Raw genomic sequence first — 14,614 nt, forward strand, 5'->3', positions numbered from 1 at the left:
TGCATAGAAGATAAATAGTCTGTTTAACCCTTACATTACACATTGTTGGGATTGCTTTGTAGGCTCCCCAAATAATCAACAGGAATTTGAGCAATGCTGGGAGATTGCACACGCCTTCAAAACAAATGGACTTATCCTGGTAGGGGAATTTAACTTTCCCCTTATAGACTGGGAATGCCATCGTGCCAAAGGCTTGGAAGTGGTAGAATTTGTCTTCAGGAAAGTTTCCTTAGGCAACATATCAAAGGCCTAACGGGGAGAGAGCAAAGCTTGATCTACTCTCAGGAAATTGGGCAGGATAAGTGACTGAAGTGTCAATGGACGAGCCTTTTGTGACCAGCGAACCGTTTTATTAGCTTTAAATTAGTTATGGATGTGGACAGGTCTGGTCCACATGCTAAAATTCTAAATTGGGGCAAGAGGAATTTTGAAGGTATTAGACAGGAGCTTGCAAGTTGAATTGTGAGCTGTTTGTGAGCGAATGGATGTCCAGAGAGTGGAATTCTTCCAAGAGAGTGACATTGCGAGTTCAAGGCATGCAGGTTCCTGTTAAAGTGAAGAGGCTCTGTTCAGGAATTTGAGGCCCTGTTCAGGAAAAAGGAAGCATGGGCCAGGTATAGGCAGTTGGGATCAAGTACATCCATGGATGTGTATCAAGGATTGAGGCACATCAGAAAAAAAATCAGGAGGGAAAAAAGTGTTTGAGATAGCATTGGCAGACAAGATTAAGGAAATTGTAGAGGTTTTGTGTGTATTAATGGAAAAAGGGTAACTAGAAAGAGAATAGGGACACTCAGAAACCAAAGAGGTCATCTATATGTGGGTCCACAGGAGATGGACAAGGTCCTCGATTAATATTTCTCCTAACTATGGAGAAAGAAGAGGCAACTTGGGATAGTTAATGGAGATGTCTTGAGGACAGTTCATATTACAGTCGAGGAGTTACTGAATGTTCTAAGATATATGAAGGTAAAGAAATCTCCTGGGTCTGATCATATATATCCCAGGACACTGAGAAATTGGAGAAGAAATTGCAGACAAGTCCTGACTGAGATAAAATGAATCATCGTTAGTCACGAATGACTAAAGGGCTGCAGAGTGAAACCTGGGATCTATAGATCAGTAAGCCTAACATCTTTTGTAATAAAGTTATTAGGATTCTGAGGAATAAGATGTACGTGCTTCAGGATTGACGGTCTTGTTATGGTTAGCCACCGAGGTGAATGGGAGATCGTGTCTCATGAATTTGATTGCGTTTTTTGAAGAAGTAAACAAGAAGGTTGATGAGAGCAGGACCATAGACATAGACTATATAGACTTCAGCAAATCCCTTGATAATGTTCCGCTGCTCTGGATGGTTAAATTACGTGGGATCTACAGGGAGCCTACTAACTGGATACAAAATTGGCTTCATGATAGGAAGTAGATGTGGTGGTGAAAGGCTGCTTTTTGGACTGCACGCCTATGACTAGTGTGCCTCATGGATCTGTGCTGTTTGTGGTTTATATCAACAAATTGGGTGAGAATGTGCAGGATATGATCAATAAGTTTGCAGATGACACTGAAGTAGGTTGTATCCTAGACAGTGGAGATGGTTATCAAAAATTACAGTATGATCTTGATCAGCTCAGCAAGTGGGCTGAAGAATGGCCAATGGAGTTAAATATATGTACGTGCAAGGTGTTAGATTTTGGGAAATCAAACCAGGGCAGGACCTTCACATTGAATGGTAGAGCCCTGTATAGTGTTGCAGAGCAGAGGGGCCTAATTCCCTGAAGGTAGTGTCACGGGTACATGGGGTGGTAAAGGTGACCTTTGGTGCATTGGCTTACAGTGAGTATAGAGGTTGGGCTATTGTGTAGCAGTTGTACAAGATATTTTCCATTTTATGTGAATGTAGGAAATTGTAATTGGTAGAATTGGCCCAGTGGGACTACTGAATGCTGGTTTATTGGGTATGGAGTGGGAAAGTAGAAATGATCTGGAAAATCAATCATCATCTTTTATTTTAATTATCTGAAGAAGGGCCTTGACCCGAAACATCACCCATTCCTTCTCTCCAGAGATGCTGCTTGTCCCGCTGAGTTACTCCAGCATTTTGTGTCTACCTTCCATTATCTTTTGAATGATGGAGTAAACAAGAATCTGACTTATTATATAGTTTCTTATACATGCTTCCAATCTAGGTGGTCGTAACCAGTTTTTCACCGCTATATAATTTGAAAAGCATGCGTGCAAAATTGAATTGATGTGAAGAGAAACTTAACCAGATATTTCCGTATTTCTTTCCATGTAGGTCTATGAACACTTTTCTGATTGTCTTTCTGGAAATTCTCGTGATTGAAGCAGTTATTAGTACTATCTTAAAATATAGTTGGTTGCGTGAATATCCATACAATGAAAGAACTGTACAAGAAAAAAACAGCAGCAGAGTGAGTATGGATACCTTTTAACCCAATCTAATTTTATACTCTAGTTTCAATATTAAATAGTATTCATATTTGCATTAAATGTAATGATTTTCAGGTAGTTATTATTTAAAGTAAAAACGTTTTCTTCATGTTACAAGGAGCTTCAAAGTGGTAAATTCTGGTAAATGTAATCTTTCATGTGATTTGTATAATGTGTCTCCATTTTGAATAGCATATTTGTTGTAACTACCCAACACTTGAACTGCAACTTATATTTACAAGGTGTGCTTTAAATGCCAACTCTACTGCATAAACTTAGGCAGTCACGGGATCAAAGATGACATCTACTCTGGTTTTGTGGATTCTAGGGTTGTTAATGGGATCAATGTGGGATAACAGACTGTTGCACAGATGGAGCAGGAGGCACCTTTGTCGGCAGTTTGTGAGCTGGTCCGTTCTTTCTGCTGCTTAAGGTCTTCATCTGCATGGCCAGAAGATTCTCAATATGATCCTGAATGTATCCTCTGGAGTGGTCATGGACTTGGGATTCCCAAGAGTCAATAGGATATGCGGCATTTCAACAAGGAGGCTTTGAATCCTTTTCTCTTTCAGTTTAGTAATCTTTCCCACTAAAGAGCTTGGAATATAGCCTGTGCTTCAAGAGTTTGGTGTCAGGCATGCAATCAACATGGACTGCCCGGCATAGCTGACTGTGACGAGAGCATTGATACTGTGGATGTGGGGCTAGGAATGAGAGCTGATAGTGGTTTTCTCCTTCTGGGAACTTTGGTAGATTTTGCAGAGGCAATGTTGGTATTTGTCCAGTTCTGATATTTCTGCCCTAAATAGTTCAAGGCTTAGAAGCATCGAGGGGAGCAGGGATCATTGTCATCTGGAAAAAATGGTTTTGCTGCAGGTCTGAGGTCTGGATCTTCAGATATCTATTTCCTCAAATTGACCAAAGAATGCTGGTGGATTGAAGGCAATTTAAAATGTTGTCATTCTTATCTACCTTGAGAGGTTGCTCCAAAGATACAGAAAGTGTTCATGTGTTCCAGGTCATCTCCATGAGCCTTTATTGGCAGAAGGCAATATGGTGCAACAGAGGCAAGTTGGTGGAGAGTTATTGTTTACTAGATATCGTGCATGTCGTACAAGTAAAACCAAGTGGCAGCTCAAGCAACACTGAGGCATCACTCACGGACAAACTCAATGTGTTCTACACTTGTTTCAAAAGGAAAAAAGTACCCAAAGCTCCTGATGGCATTGTAATTTCAGTCACTGAGACTGACGTCAGAAGATCCTTCATGAACATGAAACTTTGGAAAAAATCCAAACCTGATGGTGGACCTGGCCGCATTCCTAAATCTGTGCATATCAACTCCTACCTTAGTAAGAACCTGGACCAGCCTCAATTTTCCTTCGGCCATAATAGATCAATGCGGGATGTGAACTTGCTGGCTCTCTACACTGCACTGGACCACTTGAACAATAAGAACATGCACATCAGGCTGTTGTTCATAGACCAGTCTGAAGAAGGGTTTCGGCCCGAAACGTCGCCTATTTCTTCGCTCCATAGATGCTGCTGCACCCGCTGAGTTTCTCCAGCATTTTTGTGTACCTTCTGTTGTTCATAGACTACTGCTTGGCATTTAACATCATCCACTCCAAACTTGTTTATCAAGGGAGCTTGTTCTCTGCTCATCCTTATGCAACTGGATCATCGACTCTCTCTCCCATTGGTAGACCATAATCAGTATGAATAGGAAACAACACTTCCTCATCGATAGCATTGACACAGGAGGAGCCATCTTGGGGAACGGCTGCTAACCAGCAGCCGTCCGTTTGTTTCATTCTTTTTTCAGTTTTTAGTTAGTTTTGTTTGTCGTTTTTTTCGGAGAAATGGACTTCTTAATGTGGGGGGAAGGAGGTAACCTTACTTCTAGGTCCCTACCTGGTCGGTGAGGCAGCTTTTTCTCTGGGCTGCCCGTCGACCCGTCCTCGTGGCCTACCAGCGGGCTTGGAGCGTCGTTTCCTGGTGGGGACCGCCCAGCACCTCGGCTTCGGTGGCGGCACAGCGCTGGAGCGCCATCGCGGAGCGGAGCGGGCGATGCCTTGCCTGGGTCGCCGCGCTGGATCGACGCGCTGGAGCTCTGGTGAGCTGGACCGCCGAGAGCAACACCTCCGGGATGCGGGTCTGCGGAGCGGAGTGGGCGGCGCTGACATTAACATCGGGAGCCTGGGAGCTCCAACTCGGTGCGTCCATGTCGGCTTCGGAAGCCGACAATCCCCTGCTATGAATCGGCCGTTCCAGGTGGCCCAGCCGCTGTGAGGACTCTCCCGACGCCGGGGCAAGACCACCCGGCCAGAATCGGCCAAGAACATCGGGCCTCCGTTGAGGCAACAGCGGTGGCCTTAATAGGCCTGACTTTTGGGAGGTTGGGGACTGGACTTTTGTGCCTTCCCCCACAGTGGTAACCACTGTGGGGGGATGATTTTTCTGTGTGTAAGGTACTTTGTTAGTCTGTGTCCAAGATGGTTGTCGGAAGGGAGAGTGGACGCTGGCGCGCTTTAGCTGCCGCTGCTCTCTCTTCACATTGTGTTTTTTTGACTTTGTGTCTTTGGAGCGATTTCTATCTTTAATTTGTGTATTGATGATGTCCTTATTATTTATTTTTCTCCGACTATATATTTTTTCTCTTCTGTTAATCTTTGTAAGGTGACCTTGAGATTTGAAAGGCGCCCGAAAATAAAATTTATCATTATTATTATTGGAATCACCTCAGGACTGTGTATTCAGTCCCCAACTCAATTTACTCTAAATCCATCCATGACTATGTAGCCAGACACAGTTTCAATGTCATCTTTAAATTCACCAATGAAACCGCTGTTGTCGGTTGAATATTGGGTAATGATGAGTCGGAGTATAGGAAGGAGATTAAAAATCTGATCTAAATCATGCAGAACAACACCCTTCCTCTCAACATCAGTAAGACCAAGGATCTGATGGTTGACTTTACAAAGGAAAGCCGAGGTTCCACAAATCTATCTTCTTCGCCGGGTTGACAGTGGAGAGAGTCAACAGCTTCAAGTTCTTGGGCATGCATCTCTCTGAAAATCTGTCCTGGGTAGAGCACATTGATACAATCATAAAGAAAGTCCATCAGTGCCTCTACTTAGCAGATTGAGGAGATTTGATTTGTCGACAAATACTCTTGATCTTCTACAGGTATACGCTAGAGAGCATGATGACTGGTTGCATCACGGCCTGGTTCGGCAACAAGAACACCCAAGGATGAAGGAAATGACAAAAACTGGTGGAAGCCAATATTGACCTCCTCACCATCTAAGGGATCTACAGAAGGCGCTGTCCCCAAAAGGCAGCCAGAATTATCGAAGAAGCACAACACCCTGGCCATGCTGTCATTTCACTCTTACCATCAGGAAGAAGGTATAAGAGTCTGAATAGTGTGACCACTAAGTTTAAGAATAACTTCTTCCCAACAACCATCAAATTCTTGAACACTGCACAACACTGACCGATGAACTGTGAACTGTCTAGAGTTGCACTAAGTACCGTGGACATTTCTGCACTCATAATGGGGTTATTAATTTAATATTTTTTTTGTTTATTATATGTTATCTATGTGTATTGTGTTTGTAGGTCTGTTTTGCTGCAACAGGTAAGACTTTCATTGTTTTGTTGTAGGTACTTATGACAATGAAACATACTAGACTCTCGATGTTCACTTTGCCTTTAGATGGGCAGGAACCACACAGGGATACAGAGAGTAGTTATTCAGTCATTGGGAGGAGGCAGCTGAGGAATACACTGCAGATGTATTTTCTTGCAGCCGACACCGGGAAGCCTTCTCTGTAGGTAATACATTCAGCCTTGTCTCCTTTCTTGAAGATGACCTCCTGGAATATGCTCTTTGCTTATGTTGGTGATGAGGATTTGTGGTTGAAATACTTCACCACTGAGTTTTAGAATTTCAGCAGGGATATTGCCTGCTCCTGAAACCTTGTTATTTTAAAGTAAGAATTTGAGCCTTCTCAATTAGTTCTTGGTTATTAGTCAATTAGCATGACCATCGACAGATTCTTGATGTAACAGTGTCAAGAGTCTTCTTCTCCTTGCGTACAGTGTGCACAGCCTAAAGTTGTAGGACAACTTGTTCTATTTGATCTTATTTGATTGTGCACGCCGGGTTGATTGCATTCGTCGAAACAGGGCGGACTACGTGAAGGTTGCAATCTCCCACCCAGTGTCAAGAGTCAAGAGTGTTTTATTGTCATATGTCCTAGATAGGGCAATGACATTTTTGCTTGCTGCAGCACAACAGAATGTGTAAACATAGTACATAACGAGAGAATAAAAGTTCAGTGTGTATATACACATACACACATACTCAATAAATAAAGAGATTTAGTTCAATAATAATAGTAGTCTGTTGTAGTTCAACAGACCATGGTGGCGGTCATTTCCATTCGCAGTCATTTATAGTGCAAAACGCAGATAATGTATACACCGGTGCGGTAATAAAAAAAATACAGCTTTCGCAATAAAATAACATTTAATTGTACACGGAACAAAGATTACAGAGATTACAAAAACGGAAAGCATCCTAATCTTCAAATCCGAAAAATTCACTACTGTCATCCGAATCTTCAAAGCATAATACCAGTAATTCATCAGGGTCATCACTGCTGTTCGACAATTTACAGAGTTAAACAACTTAAACAGAATTTACATAGCTCCGACCTAAACCGGGTGTTTGAAGTGGCGAAAATCCCCGCGCAAATGCATTTCGCTTCTGATTGGATTGCTGTTTTGTACTGAAACGCTTCCTATAGGCCAGGGGTGTCAAACTGGCGGGTCGCATCCAATCCGTGAAGGAGGCCGATCCGGCCCGCGGGATGATTTCCCTGATGCCAGAGCGGGTATGAAGTCGCATTTTGCCCGTGACCTAAAATGAGGTCAACTGAGTTTGACACACCCGCTTTGGCCTCCAAGACGCAGGTAATTTTTAAGGCTTTATTTTAGGGTAAAAATTAGCGTCATCATTGCCGGAAAATACGGTAATGGTATGATTCTTAATAACTTAGATGTACAGAGGGATCTTGGGATCCAAGTACAGCTCCATGACAGTGGTGATAGAGTAGTAAAGAAGGTGTATGCTGTGCTTGCCTTCATTGGTCGAAGTATTGAGTATAAGAGCAGCAAGTCACGTTGCAGCTTTATACGACTTTGGTTAGACACCATTTGGAGTATTGTGTGCGGTTCTGGCTGCCCCATTGCTGGAAGGGTGTGGAGGCTTTGAAGAAGGTGCAGAAGAGATTTACCTAAATGCTGCCTGGTTTAGTGGGTGTAGGTTATAAAGAGGGGTTGCATAAACTTAGATAATTTTCTCTGGAACTCCTGACGTTGAGAGGAGCCCTAATAAAAGTATATCAAATAAGAGGCAAAGATAAGGTAGGCAGTCGGAACCTTTATCCCAGACTAGAAAGGTCAAAGACCAGCAGGGCGGCACAATGGCGCAGCGGTAGAGTTGCTGCCTTACAGTGCTTGCAGCGCCGGAGACCTGGGTTTGATCCTGACAGATCCTGACTACGGGTACTGTCTGTACGGAGTTTGTACCTTCTCCCCTTGACCACGTGGGTTTCTCTGGTGCTCCAGTTTCCTCCCACATCCCAAAGACTGTAGGTTTGTAGGTTAGACAAAAGTGCTGGAGAAACTCAGCGAGCGCGGCAGCATCTATGGAGCGAAGGAAATAGGCAACGTTTCGGGCCGAAACCCTTCTTCAGATTTGTAGGTTAATTAGCTTGTGGTCAATCTGGTTAATTTTCCTATTTTCATATTTTCTTTAAAACGCTAGGCCACAAACGCTAGCCTTCCCATTTTCACACATTTGAGGCGATAAACATCTTCCCTTCGCATTACCACCTATATTTCCGGACATTTTAATCTCACTCGTTTCGGAAACCCGAGTGACGTCACAATGGACTCGCAAGGCAGGACGGGACACTCTGGGAGGGAGGGAAGGGCACTCCAGCGCATCGCGTGGCGGCGGCTGCCGGCGCCCGGTGCCAAATCCCGACGGGGAGGGTGGTGCTGGAGCTGGAGTGAGAGCCGAGCTCCGGACTTGGGATGGGGCCGTGACTGGGATCGAAAAAGAAGCAGCCGCTGGAACCAAGGACGAGCCTGGGTCTGGGGTCAGGGACGAGCCCACTGGAGCCCAGGCAGCGGCCGAGCTGACAGCTGGAGTCTACAGCCAGGGCCGGGCCGAATACGAGAACCAGGCCGAGTTCCAGGCCCTGGCACTGTTCTATGACCTGGGTAGGTCCTGGGGCAGGGAATGGGTGTGAGGGGAGGAGGATGAGGAAAATGAGGAGGAGGGAGATGGGGTGGGGAGTGGGGTGGGAGAGGGAGATGGGGGGTGGTGTGGAGAAGGAAAATGAGGAGGGGTGGAGGACGGAGATGCCCCCTCCCTATCTACATTCACTCCCACCCTTTCTACCCCCCTCCCTCTCTATCCTCCCTCCCCCTCTACCCCCTCCCTATCTACCCTCACTCGCACCCTCTCTACCCCCCTCCCTCTCTATCCTCCCTCCCTCTCTATCCTCCCTCCCTCTCTCTACCCCCTCCCTCTCTACCCTCCCTCCCCCTCTCTATCCCCTCCCTCTCTACCCTAACTCCCCTCACTCTATCCCTCTACCCCCTCCCTCTCTACCCCCAACCCTCTCTACCCCCTCCCTCTCTACCCCTCCCCCTCCCTCTCTACACCCCCCCCCCTCCCTCTCTATCACCCTTTCCTTTCTTCCACCCCCCCCCCCCCCCCAGGGATTGAAGAGGGAGGGTGAAGAGCAGGAGGAGGGAGTGCTGGGGATGAAGAGAAATGAGCCGCGCCTGCGCAGTTGGGGGCTATGCGTGAGTGGTGCAATATTGCATTGGGGAACAGCTTGCGTTGGGGGAACGGGTGAGTGGTGGAATCTTGCATTGTGGGAGCAGACCCAACGGGTCAGCACTTGGTCTGGTATCATTTAAAAAGCTTCCTAAAAGCTAGTTCAATTTGGCATCGTGTTCAGAATGGCCATTCAGAGCCCTTTCTTAATTGTACTGTTCCCTATTCTATGAACCTAAGAGTCACTTCATAGGGGCTAATTCATCTGGAATTCAATGTAGTCCATTCACTGTGGCTCTGATTGATTAGGAGTTGACAGGTAGTCTTTGAGATATGACAAAAAAAAATAACTTTACAAGATCCTTGAGAACTGCAATATTTTCTTGTGGTGACATTTCTGTTGAATCTGTGTTTTGTTACCAGGTTAGTAGAGATGAGTAGACTTGGCAGTGTTTAGTTGCTCAGTCATCAGTACTAAGAATGCTGCAGAAGCTGTTGTTATCCTTGTGTTCCCTTGCTTGGACGATGAAATAATCTAGCTAGTACTGTTGCCTGGTGGCAGTTGTTGTATTATGATTTAGTACTTTTCCCACTCAGCAAATCGGATGCTGGTATGACAATGCCATCCTCCAATAGTTTTGTCAGGGGAATCTATCAGATTTACTTTTTCCTACTGATCCTTTGACAATTATGGTTTTTCAAAGAGTTGTGTCATGGCCAATGATCGTGCAGCGTTCCCTCAGACTAAAGATGGCCACTACTAGCTTGCCATGCTGAACAGTTTCTGTATTAGCTCTATACTCCCAGCAAATGGCAGGGATAAACACTGCACTTGGGCCTATGGCATGCTATGCAGGGTATGAGGCTTAGTGTGGGACTGGGAAGATGAGCATAATGGCTGGGACTGGGCAAGGTACATGGCTGGAATGTCATGTGGAGTAAGGCCAAGTGCTTAGTTGAAGTGTGTGGGGAGAAGGGTGGGGTTCATGGGCAAGCACATATGGCATCGGCATAGTATGGTTTGACTAACAAGGTTCCAGTTGCACCATTTCCCATTCTGAAGATCAGCTCCATTTCCACAGGAGGCTTGTTAGATGCAGCATCATGCCAAGTAAGTTTGAGAAAAATGGTGCGGCATTGATGCCATCTTTAGACTTTAGAGCTACAGCGTGGAAACGGGCCCTTCAGCCCACCGCGTCCGCGCCGACCAACGAAGAAACCCAATGCAATCACAGAGAGAACGTACTAACTCCATACAGGCAGCAGCCATAGTCCGGATCAAACCCGGGTCTCTGGCGCAGTAAGGCATCATCTCTACTGCTTCACCACTATGCCGTCCCATTTGGCATGGCCCTCACTAAGATGCTGTGGCTTGCATGATGTCATGGACCAATTTGTAAATTGGATGCACATTTTGAAGGACAGCTTAACATGAATAAAGTGGTAGTGTATAGTTGCCACACAATGTACAAAGTTAGATGCGAAAGCAAACTGTGCAAATAGTGAGGAGGCAAATATTGGTACATGCAGTATAGCTTCAAAATATGGTTTTACCCATTAAAAATAGTGATGAGGAATTTTCTTCTTTTGAGAAGTGTGTAAGTGACATTCTCTGCTCCAGAGAACTCTGAGGGTTAGGTCATTGAATGCATTCAAGACTATAATAGATGTTATTATTGAAGCATAAGCGAATTATGGGTAATGGGAATGGACAGGAGTCAGAGTTAATGTCAAGATTAGGAGAAGTGGCGGCGCTGCCTTGCAGCTGCGGCTCGCCTGCAGTCCGTTTGTCTTTTCTGTCTTTTGTTTTCTTTTGTACCGTTTTTACAGTTTATTTCGGTTTATTTAGTTGTGTATGTGTGGGGGGGGTGGGTGTAACATGTTTTTTGACTTCCTTCGGGGGGGATGCGACCTTTCCTGCCATATCCCCCATCTCCGTGTCCGTCTGCGCTGAGGCCTATCGCGGAGCTGGCGGCCTCCAACTGCGACCGACCTCGAGGCTGCAGAGGCAGAGCCAGGACTTACCAACGCGAGGCTGGCCGACTTCGGGGCTGTGTGGTCGCGGTGCGACCCAAATTTGGAGCCTCGGAGGCTCGGCCGCGGGCCAGTGGACGACATCATCGGGAGCTCGAGTTCTGTTTTCCGGAGCTCCCGCAACTACAGCTGCGTCCGCTGGACTGGAGGACGGCAGCTTCGGCAGCTTCGACCACCCCGGGCCGCGGAGTTTGAACCGGCCCGTTTGCGGAGCACAGATTCAGCAGCGGGACTGACTTACCATCACCCGGCGGGGTCACAACATCGGAGGCTTGGATTGCCTCAGCGCAGAGGGAGAGCAAGGAGGGAAGAGACAATGACTTTGGGACTTTAAACTGTGTTGAGTGTTTGTTATTTATTCTATGTTATGACTGCAGGCTAAACCATTTTGTTGCACTGAAAAGTGCAATGACAATAAATTGAATCAAATCAAATCAAATAAATCAGCCGAGATCTTATTAGAGGAGAATGAACTATACCCAATTTATTATGATTATGAAATAGTTTTCTGGGGAAGATGAATAGAAGAAGGTTTGAACAGATCAGGCAAGAGTAAAGTTAAATGGTGTTACAGAGAAGGATGTTATAGTCTTAGTGAGGATATTTTATCCAAAATTCATATCTGTAAAAAGTATGACACGAAGGATGTGCAATGCCTGGTTCAGGATCTGACAATTTCGAATGAATGGCATAGCTTTTTAGACAGTTTATATTCAGCTCAGATGTTAATGCTTTGGTTTTCTGCACATTATTCCTGGAAATATGATGTACAATTGACTATTTGAAAGTCACACACAGAAAATACTGGTTCCTGCCAAACTTTAGCTACATGTACCTGGGTGTGAGAGACCTAATACACAATAAATCCCATTTGTAACATTGTGAAAAACCTGGAGAACTGATTTTTCTTTAGTAGATTGATGTCTCTGTACTTCACAATATAAATTAAACTGAAGGTGAACATATGAATAGAACAAATATTTCAAAATGTTCTAAGAGATTTGAGCAAAGTACGTGGTTTTTGTTTTAATTATATAATATAGGTATTGTTTGATTTATTTCTAGATTTTGACGGGTATATCTGATTTCTTGGCTTTCATGGTGCTATACAACTACATCATTCCAATCTCACTTTATGTCACCGTTGAGATGCAAAAATTCTTGGGATCCTTTTTTATTGTGTGGGATCGCGATTTGTACCACGAGGCTTCAAGTCAGCGGGCACAGGTTAACACATCGGACCTTAATGAAGAGCTTGGACAGGTAAGAATGTTGTCTTATCAAACAGTTTGAGCATTAAGTTTGATTAACCAGAGTCGTAGAATTATACAGCATGGAAATGGGCCCTATGGCCCAACTTGTCCATACTGATGTTGATGCTCATCTAAGCTAGGCCACTGGCCTGCTTTTGGCCTAAATCCCTCTAGCTGAGCAACCAGAACTGCACACAGTACTCCCGAGTGTGAGCTCACCAACATCTTGTGCAGCTGTAATGTGACATCCCAACTCGTGTATTCAATGCCCTGACACTGACTTTGTCATCCTGTCTTCCAATGTCACCACTTTCAGGGAACTATGTACATGTACAGCTAGGTCTCTTTGTTCTACAACACTCAGAGGAGAATAGATAGGATGAATGCAGTGTCTTTTACCCTGGGTAGGGGAATCAAGAGTCAACGACTCAGGTTTCAGGTGAGAGGGGAAAGATTTAACAGGAACCTGAGGGGTAACATTTTCACTCAGAGGGTGGTGGGTTTATGGAACGAGCTGCCAGAGGAGATAGTTGAGGCAGGTACTAAAACACACATTAAAAGATGGGTACATGGATAGGAAAGGTTTAGAGGGATGTGGGCCAAATGCAGGCAGGTGGGACGAGCATAGATGGGATATCTTGGTTTGCATGGGCAAGTTGGGACGAAGAGCCTGTCTCCAGGCCCAAACAAATCCTTTCCTGATTTGTAATCTTAAATAACCTTCTTCACTGTCCACTACATCACTAATATTGTTGTCATTTGCAAATGTACAGACCATAGAGTCAGGTCATACAGCATAGAAACAGGCCATTTGGTGCACATATGTATAGTCTTTCCACTGACTGGATAGCCTTTAAAAAAATAAGCTTTTCACTGTACCTAAGTGGACGTGACGATTAACTAAAATATTACTATAACCCTATCTATTCCCCTCATGATCTTGTACACCTCTATAAGATTACCCTCATCATCCTGCACACCAAGGGATAAAGTCTAGCCTGCCCAACCTATCCCGATAGCTCAGGCCCTCAAGTCCTGGCAGCGTCCTCATAAATCTTCTCTGCACCCTTTCCAGCTTAACAACATCTTTCCTATAGCAGGGTGACCAAAATTGAACACACTACTCCAAATGTGGCCTCACCAAAATCTTGTACAACTGTAACATCGCATCCCAGCTTCTATGCGCAAAACTCTGACTGATTAAGGCCAATGTGCCGAAAGCCTGACCACTATCTACCTGTGACACCACTTCCAAGGACCTATGTTCCTGCACTCTGCTCTACAACACTCCAAGAGCCTTGCCATTCACTGGTGTCCTGCCCTGGTTTGACTTTCCAAAATGCAACACCTTGCATTGAACTCCATTAACCATTCCTCAGACCACTTGCCCAAATAATCAAGATCATGCTGTAATCTTTGACAGCCATTTTTGCTGTCTACAATACCACCCACTTTAGTATCGTCTAATCCTGCCTTGTACATTCTCATCCAATCATTGATGTAAACTACAAACTGCAATGGGCCCAGCACTGATCCCTGAGGCACACCACAACTCACAGGCCTTCAGTCTGAAAAATGACCTTCCACAATCACCCTATGCTGTCTTCCATGAAGCTAACCTTCTATCCAGTCAGCTAGCTCTCCCTGGATCCCATGGGATCTAACCTTCCCTACCATGCAAAACTTTATCAAATGCCTTGCTGAAATACACATATACATCCATAGCTCTCCCCTCATTAACCTGTTTGGTTACATCTTCAAGAAACTCAGTCTGATTCATGAAACATGATCTCCCACTTACAAAGCCATGCTGACGATCCCTAATCGGCCGCCTATCTAAATGCATATATATCTTATCCCTCAGAATACTCTCCAGCAGCTTGCCTACCGCAGATGTTAGGCTCACTGGTCTGTAATTCCCAGCCTTTTTATTGCAGTCCTTTTCGAACAGAGGAGAAATACTCAGAGGACCTTTCCATCTCTTGCAGCGCCACACAGAGATGACTGCTTT

General features: G+C 44.9%; 1 protein-coding gene across 4 annotated transcripts in view; it reads left to right on the forward strand.

Annotated features, from left to right (window-relative positions):
• Positions 1-14,614, forward strand: part of atp11b (ATPase phospholipid transporting 11B (putative)) — a 185,160-nt gene that overhangs the window by 58,174 nt on the left and 112,372 nt on the right. For all 4 annotated transcript variants that reach the window (XM_033032162.1, XM_033032163.1, XM_033032161.1 and 1 more), the window contains exons 11-12: positions 2,297-2,432; positions 12,416-12,613. In XM_033032162.1, coding sequence (XP_032888053.1) covers positions 2,297-2,432; positions 12,416-12,613 — 334 coding nt within the window. The remainder of the gene's footprint in view (positions 1-2,296; positions 2,433-12,415; positions 12,614-14,614) is intronic.

Source organism: Amblyraja radiata, chromosome 13 (assembly GCF_010909765.2).
Source record: "Amblyraja radiata isolate CabotCenter1 chromosome 13, sAmbRad1.1.pri, whole genome shotgun sequence".
NCBI lineage: Eukaryota > Metazoa > Chordata > Chondrichthyes > Rajiformes > Rajidae > Amblyraja > Amblyraja radiata.